General features: G+C 36.6%; 1 protein-coding gene across 9 annotated transcripts in view; it reads right to left on the bottom strand.

The window, feature by feature from the left end:
* Nucleotides 1–1539: 1539 nt before the first annotated feature.
* The window catches only part of map7d1b (MAP7 domain containing 1b), a 54236-nt gene continuing 46990 nt past the window's right edge, over nucleotides 1540–8785 (bottom strand). For 8 of the 9 annotated variants that reach the window (XM_088090151.1, XM_088090149.1, XM_042506222.2 and 5 more), the window contains 6 exons: nucleotides 8275–8455; nucleotides 4759–4863; nucleotides 4596–4646; nucleotides 4446–4500; nucleotides 3184–3456; nucleotides 1540–2134 (listed from right to left, as the gene is read on the bottom strand). In XM_088090151.1, the coding sequence (XP_087946277.1) occupies nucleotides 2124–2134; nucleotides 3184–3456; nucleotides 4446–4500; nucleotides 4596–4646; nucleotides 4759–4863; nucleotides 8275–8455 (676 nt within the window). In that variant the 3' untranslated portion in view covers nucleotides 1540–2123. The remainder of the gene's footprint in view (nucleotides 2135–3183; nucleotides 3457–4445; nucleotides 4501–4595; nucleotides 4647–4758; nucleotides 4864–8274; nucleotides 8456–8785) is intronic. The other variant, XM_088090150.1, reaches the window with a different exon arrangement.

Here is an 8785-nt window from a genome sequence, read left to right as displayed (position 1 = left end):
CATTAATAGGTTTTTTTTTATAGGTTTAATAATCTACATCTTATGAGAACTGCAAAGATTTTACAAAGTAAAAGTTAAATTTACTCTTCATGGGAATAAGGTGTTGTAAACAGTTGTATAAAGTCTTCTAAGAGTTTTAAAGGAGGAACTTTTGTCAAAATCAGAGAAAATAGCAGCATTTCCTATAAGAGGAATATGGGTCTAATGAAGAGATTTAATTGCATTATGAGAAAAGCAGAATTTAGTGTTTTTGAAGCTTGATCCACAACAGAGATAAAAGTCAGTATATCTCGGCCTCTGCTGCTAAAATCTAATATTATTCTTTTGTTTAAATCTGTCGCCTACACACACCCAACTTCTTGAAAGTTCAGTATTAAACCTCTGAAGAATGTCTTAAACAAACTGATGACGTTTCTAGTCTCTGTACATTTGCACAGTTAAAAAGGGCATTTGTATGTGGGTATAGAAAATGTACCAGACATACATGAAAGCATTCGACCGCCATGACCTGTAATACTGCAACAGATTCACCACAACACCTGTGAAGTGATGTGGTAACAGTGCTCACAGCGAGTGCAGAAACAGGTGCAAAGCCTTTATATTTCATTGAAAATGATCTGTGCTGCCACCTTCTGGTCTCTCTAAAGGACCAGGAAATACAGACACATGTACACGGTATGTGAGGCTGGTTTTAAGGAGTTTCTATTTAAGATTGCACACAGGTACGACCCTTTAAAATAATTTATTTCCAAATGCAAACAATAGATCCTCTCTTTGTAACTGTGAAGGAGAAACTATTGAACGTGTGTTTAAAGATTGTTTTCACACCACTTTTTTCTGGGTTGACTTACAGTCATCTTTCAAAAAATTATGAAAAAGATTTCACACTAACAAATATATGTTCTCATTCATTTTAGCTGGACTTAAACTGACATGCAGTTTAAGTCCAGCTTAACTTTTAAAGATATTTTTAAAGATACAGTTTTAAAACGTACTAGACAACTGTTGAAAATTTCAACCTAAAAATTATAAATTGGCAAAAAGATTAATGAGACATTTGTTTTTTCTCTCATCTCTACATTTTATTTGTTGTGCAATTGAATAAATTTTCTTATAATATTTTAATACATTAAAAATATTTTAATATTTTTAATGTATTTTCTACAACTTTTATTAATAAAATTTTGAGCATGCATACTCAATATAATGAATGAATGAATGAATAAAGTTGAATTTAAAAATAAAAATAAAAGGCATAAAGTATCAGAAATTCGAAATACTCAAAGTACAAGCACCTGAAAATTGTATTAAGTGCCATACTTGTGTAAATGTACCACTGTCGAACTTCCTTGCAATAAAACAGCATTGATGCAGTTTAATTAACTGTTATCATGCAGCTTCATTACAAAATCTTAAAATATTATATATCCATTTTGGACACTGACAAAAAATCTGAATTTCACAGCAGTAACTGACTCCAGATATCTGCAGGCAGAATGGATATCTAATATTTTCAAATAATAAATACTCGGAGGCCAGTCCCTTTCATAAAGCTTTATTTCACAGATCCCCTGTAACAGGAGGCCTAGGCAGCCGGGCTCATTATACATTTACATACACTGTCTGTGGCCGGTCCTTACAATGCTCCCCATGTTAAATAACTCAATAATTCAAGACAAAAACAACAAACACACACACGCACACACACTGTTCAACTTAAGATAACAATAACAAGATCGTAACGACGGTAATAATAACAACCATTGTCAAATATTATGTATTTCCAGGGTCTTATACTGTATTTTCTAAAATTTGTTACACAGTCAGTCATCTTTAAGGTGCACCATAAAATCTGCATGTGACATTTCAATAAAACTCAACAGATGCTGCACCGGGACACGCGGTGGAGACAGAGAATACTTTTTGTTGCATGTTTTGTATATATTTCAGATGAGAAGCTCCTCCTTGTCCTGTGGCGGCAGATACTGTAACATGTGAATTCAGCGCAGTTCATTGTTTGTTTGGCACACGATTTTTTTTTAATAAGCCGCTGTGGTGTGGCATGAATCTCTTAGCTCAAGCAGAGACATAAGGCGCGTCTCCATGGAGATGTGTGTCGGGACTCACAGGACCTCTGCAGGGAAAAACAACAGAGAGATGAAGATGAGAGAAATTAAGTTTTTATTCTTGTCTACCTTAAGTTTATTGATTTTAGTAATACCAAACGAATGAAAGACATCTTGCAAGAAAATGACAAATATATTGTTCATCAGTCAATAATTTAACAAGTAAAATGAAAAAAAAAGAAGCTGATTCCAGCTTCTCAAACATGAGGATTTGCCACTTTTCTTCTATGAGATAATAAACTCAATATCTTTGATGAATATTTAACCCCCAAATGACCATTTGTGTATCAGTTACTCACCACATGTTAGGCTGAATACATACATACATACTCTCTATTACTGACAGTACAAGTGTTTACATTAATCATTGTGCATCACATTTATCTGCATCTTTTCTGAGACGATGTTGTGTTTTCTGGGTTTTGCGGTGGGCATTATTTCCTGTTGCCTTTTTTTTTTTTTCCCTGTTTCGATCACAGCGTGTTTGTCCAAATTGTGAACATGGGAAGATTTCAGATTCTATGTGTGCGTCCCCACAGTCATAAAAGCATTTTTTTTAGTAAACACAATAAAGAAAACAAAAGATATTCTACATTACAAGAAAAAATGTCTTTCCATCTAGAGACTGCCATTAACATAATCTATGAGTTAGATTTCCAGTTAGAGGTGACAGAGATGGGTCTTATAAAATAAAAACATACAAGTTTATATTTGTCTTCCTCTGACACAACACCTGTCACATTTAAATGAATCTTGAGGTAATTTTGCATTTTAAGGATACTACATTTCAGGGGAAGTTTGAAGTTTTATAGAAAAAATAAAAAAAGACATAAAATGTGACACCACAAGCCCAATTCTGATAAATTTACTGAAAGGGTGACATGTTTGTATTTTCTGATCTATGACAGTGATTCCCGATTTTGGGGTCAGGACCCTCAAATATGATTATGAGAGGTCAAAAGATGATTCATCTCATATAATAAGATTAAATGGATTCAGCTCCAGCTGAAGCCTCTGCTGAATCATCACAGCCTCGTGTGGTGTCTGTTCTCTGTACCTGCGACATGCTGAGGCTTCATAGGGCCTGTTTTCATCAGGAAGGGCTCTCCGCCCTCGAAAGCCAGGATGGGCTCGCTGACCAGCCCGCTCTGAGTCTGCGCCGGGTTACCGCTGTTGTTCAGCTTGATGATCTCCTCGAAGTCAGCCGCCTCTCCATTAGCCGAGACGCCATTCTGATGAGCGGCAGGCTGGACGCCATTTACAACAGGAGCGGACACACTTTGTGACGGGCTGAGGACCGCTGCATTGGGACTCTGCAGGTTTCCGGCTGCTGAGGAGAAATAATATTAATGAGCAAATACATTTTTTTCAGACTACATTTAAGCGTATATTAGATTGTTTTTGTATTCAAAACATGCAAAAATTAAAAAAAACCTACTAAAGATTGAAAAATATATAAGAAAATAAAACAAGAATACTCAGTAAACATATTCAGTAAAAAAACAAAGTATTTATTGCCTAATTAGGAGTAGGAAGAAGTGAATACTAAAGTAATACCCGCTTTTTATCAATAAACTAAATATTAAAGATGAATATTCCCACTGTTCACCACCATTGATCAAATCAATCAACCAAAAATAAAACATTCAAAACAAGAACAGATCAATGAGAATCATATAAAACAAAACATTACCAATTAAAAACAACTGTTCTCTCTGATCATCCATCTCATATCATTCATATGTTGTTTTTAAAAATGTGTTTAAAATTTGTTAAATATTCTACGTTTTCACAGTTGTTTCATGTTAACATCTTTGACTGTAATACCATGATAATTTGCATTAGTCATCACCGTTATTCAAACATAGAAATTCCTCTCAAATCATAAAGTAAAGTTTCTCTCATTAGAAGCAACTTTTGGATACTATTAGTTAATAGTTCAACGAAAGGTAAGTAATAATTAACTCTAAAATGTTTTCATTGTATCAGAAAAACAGCCTTTTTCACTGTTTTCAGCTTCCAGCTTAAGTTTATAAGAATTGTCTCAACACATGAAGGAACACGTCATCCTTCGGTTCATCACAAACATTCAACGTCAACACATCTGGAGATACAGGAAGGAGATAAAACACTGTGTGACAAATTTAGTGGATAAAAAAGTAAAATAGTAATGTGAAGTCGAGGTATAAAGTGGCATAAAATGGAAATACGCGAGGAAAATACCTCAAATTTGTCCTAAAGCTAAGTACTTGATTAAATGTAGTAGTAGTTATATTCCAGCGCTGGGTTTAACTTTTAGACTGTTACACAGACTCTTACCCTTACTGAGCTCCGAGTCTTTGCCGTTGACCTGTGGAGAAGCTTTCACATCCTTCTGTGATGATAAAGAACAAAAAGACTCTTATTATTCCAGAAAGTCGAGAGGAAGTTTGGTTTCTTCAAGCTTGTTTAAAAAGGAGTCAAACTGACCTTTTCTCCTGCGTCACTTTTCCGAGTCCTCTTCATGATCTCCTCCAGGCGCTGCGCAGATCACACACAAAGATCGGTTAGTTAGATGTTGTTGTTAAAAGAGTAAAAGTACTGAGATGAACTCGAGTGTGACTCTGAACTGTGAAGACGTTTTTCTCCTCACCCTCTTCCTCTCCAGACGCTCCTGCTCCTCTTTCTGGAAGTGTTTCTCCCTCTCGAGGCGCTGACGCTCGGCCTCCTCGCGGGCTTTGGCCTCGGCCTCCTCCCTCTGAGCAAAGAAGACAAAAACATTCATATGAAGCTGATGAATATGAGTTTCACACTGAAAACAAATAATCTGTTCGCTACTAGAAAAGTCACATGCAGCTACAAAGAGAGCAGAAGCAGCAGGATGTGAGTCATTTAAACTGAATCCGGCTGCACAAGAAAGATGATGGAAATGTTCCCACAGAGAAGAAAATATAAAACAACTGACAACTGCCCAGTAGTCCATTCATCATGTAGCTGAACATCTAAAAAATATATTTCGTGCAAATGAGGCCAAAAATCTTTTTTTCTGGTCCTACAAGAAAATAATTTTAGTAACTAAAACTGTATTTTAGTCTTGACGGATTTTTATTTCTGTGGTTTGTGTTCTGACATGTTAACAGAGCAGCAATTAAACTAAATATATACATTATATTTTGGGGTTAGATCGTGAATAATGCAGACATTTAGGTCACAATTATATATTTATTTTAGACTGATGTATGGCCACAGACGAGTTTCGTAATAACATGTTATTTAGATCTATGACGTGGAGAAGACGAAGCACTTCAGAAAGAAGTTTTGTTTCTTCTGCTCAAGAAGTATAAACAAAATACTCTGCTAAATACTATGTAGGTGTGTGTATATATACATGAGCATGTGTAAGAATTTGTACAAATATGGGACGATATGTCCATCGTATCCATTGTTGTATATTTGTATGTTTATCTTGTGAGACATGAAGATTGAAAACAAATTCCCCTCCTGGGACAACAAAGGCCATCTCTCTATAAATATACAGTAAAGTCAGAATGAGTATAAATAAATGACATTCACATAATTTCTTTAGTCTGAAGAGGAACCCCAGACTTTGTTGTTTGAATAAATGATTCTCCTCATAATGGAGTAATTTTACAGCGTGGTGTTGCTATTTTTACTTGTAACTAAGTACATTTACTTTGCTTTGAGTATTTACATTTTATGCAACTTTTTACTTCCATTCCACTACATCTTGGAGACAAATATCAAATATGCACTACATTTTTCCTGCAGCTTTAGTTACTTTTTAGATTATAATCTCCATTCCTTCCTGTCCAGTGAAACCATGTATCTCCTGAGAGATCAAGTGTCTCTTTATGTACTGAGAAAATCTTTCTCCTTCGTAAGATACATAAACTCTTTCGCCCTTTAAAATCTGGGCAAACTGGCTTTTGTTCTTTTGAAAACAAGGGAAAAATGCTGTGAACAAGTTGACGAAGATGACCCAGAAATAAGCAAGAAACTAGTCAAAAGTACAAGAAAAGTAGTATAAATAAATTGTGGAATGTAAAAAAAAACCTACTTAATAATAATTATAATCCTAAACTTATAATAATGATAATAATAGGTGTAGTTTTCTGAAAAAAAAATCCCAATCTACTAATTTCATGCAATTTGTGATACATTTCATGCAGAGTTGCTCATCGTCTTTTCCCCCATGTTTTCAAAAGAAATACGAAAAAAAAGGAAGAAATGACCTGAAAGAAATAGCTTAAAAATTACAATAATTCTGCAAAATAATTTTAAATATAGAATTACAAAAACTTTGAATACAATTCACCTGATATTTTTTCCCTGGCTTTTAAAATATTACGTTTATTAGTGCCTTTTTTGCGTTTACTGTACTGTAGTGCCGTCTTCTGTCGTATTGATTGAATTGTGTAGAATCTTACCAAGCTAATATCATGTGCAGCATGCTCATATTGACAGGAGTTTAAAAATATATACATATTGTATTTGTGATCTAAGCAGCTAACTAACATTTTCTCCAGCAGGTAGCCTACAATTTATAAATCCACTTAAATTATATAAAATAAACTGCACTGAAACCAGACCAGACCTCTAACTGAGACAGGCCTCTATTTGTGGGCTAGTGAAACGTACTGAGTGTTTAACTGGCTTTTATTTTAAATTTTAGGGTAGTTCTTCCACCACTGTTCACACTGTGTGTTACTGCATCTCTTGACCACCAGGGGGTGGCACATGCTCAGTCTGTTCTGCGGCCTTCAGGCCGGAGTTGATATTATCTGAGTAACTCCATTACACGCTTCACTGAGTATTTAGATTGAGCACCAACAAACAGATGTGTTGAATAAAAACAAGAATTATGACATGTGCATAAATCACGTCTGCGTGCAGAACTTTTGTAACCTGCTGCTGTTGGAAAATCTGCACAGTTAACCAGCGTGCACTGACTTCTGACTTCTGATTTTAAACGCACAAATCTTCAACAGTCACACACATTTTCAGTTTCAATTTGAGAGAGTGCGGCACTTGAGCTCTAAAAAATACGAGGCCTCTCTGCTCTCGAGCTGTCAGGGTGGAACAATGGCCCGATTGAAGGGGAAAAGGGGAGTCGAGCGTGGCGGAGTGCTTCAGGCGTACACTGACGCTGCTTATCTGCAGAGAGCGAGCCGAGTGTACGAGACAGAGGCAGCACAGGCCTGTCACTATCTCCCCAGATCACAATGGCTCCCTCAGCCTCCGCTCATCACCATTATGGAGGTCACCAGCTGGCATCTGCCCGGGCAGACAAGGGGCCTCTGACTAACAGGGCTCACGCTCCGTCCGTGACAGCAGCACATACTCTCCTGCTTTAATCTGCCCAGATGCCAGACAGTCAGTCAGTCAGTCAGTCAGTCAGGGGGTGAGGGAGGCAGAGGTTTGGGCTCACGTATGGTATCAAGCCCCCGACAGCTCAGGCATCCTCGTACACATTAATCTGCCCAGATGGTAAATGGGCTTACTGCATGTGGGGATCAAAGGGATTCATGGCGGTTAATGGAAAATTAGAGGGTTTTCAGAGCGTACAGTATTTACAGTTAAGAAATGATCCTGTGTCTCCCTGAGGACGTGATGGGCTTCACAGCAGAGAATTTAGTCCGAGGCTGTGGGTTTGTTTCCAGTTTGAGGTAACAATATTTCATTACAGTACTTAAGTATTTCTCCCGAATAAAATTTGTACTTTTACTCCACTACATTTCAGTCCTTAACTGCTGATACTTTAAATAGTAACTTTTATTGTAATTTTAATATTTTAATTAGATTCTATATTATTATATTTCCCAGGGCACTTTGATATGTGTTTCTCCATTTTTAAGATTTTAGGGTTTTACTGTTTACACACTGCACTGCTCACTCTATCTATCTATCTGATAACCCGGTGTTTTATTTATTATAATGTTATTATTGATCACAGAGACCTGAGTACAGTAGTAGTGTTGTTCTTCTCATGTAATGCATGGCTGGAATAATAATATCGAATCCCTTGAATTTCCTGAGCATAAATAAAAACTACAAAAAATCTTGTTTGCAGACTCAAAGAAGTATTCCTAGTTTGAATGATGTAGACTACAATAGTTTTGACGACAATTAATCTGTCCTGGTGACTGACCTGTTTCTGCAGCCTCTCGTTCTCTTCCTGTTCGGCCTTTGCTCTCTCCTGCGCCTCCTTCTCCTCTTGAGCCCGCTGGGCCTCGTCCCTCAGACGCTGTTGCTCCGCCATGAATCGAGCCTCCTCCTCTCTGCGCTTCCTCTCCTCGGCCTCCCGTGCCATCGCCTCCTCCCGGAGGATCCTGAAAAGACGTGTTACAAACAGTAAGAACATATTAAATATCTGCAGGAAGATCAGCAGGAACCTGAGAACAACCTTCAGTTCTCTCAGGTGTTGTTCTTCACTACCTGAGGCTAGAACACCAAAAATAAACCGTCTTTCAAATGAAACAACAGAATGGGAAACAAGTCGGATATTTAAAACCTCCACTATTAAAAAATGTGAAAAAAAACAACAAAACTCTAATGTTTCTATGAAAAAAAGTTTCAAATTTGCCAATAATTTTCTTAGTGATGTAATTGGGTATTGGGTATATATATATAATATTCAAAACACTGTAAAAAATCTTTAA

This window comes from Plectropomus leopardus, chromosome 17, assembly GCF_026936395.1.
Source record: "Plectropomus leopardus strain MGB_pleo_1.0 chromosome 17, ASM2693639v1, whole genome shotgun sequence".
NCBI classification, from domain to species: Eukaryota; Metazoa; Chordata; class Actinopteri; order Perciformes; family Serranidae; genus Plectropomus; species Plectropomus leopardus.
The sequence above is the reverse complement of the archived record's forward strand: the minus strand, read 5'-3'. Positions and strand labels throughout refer to the sequence as shown.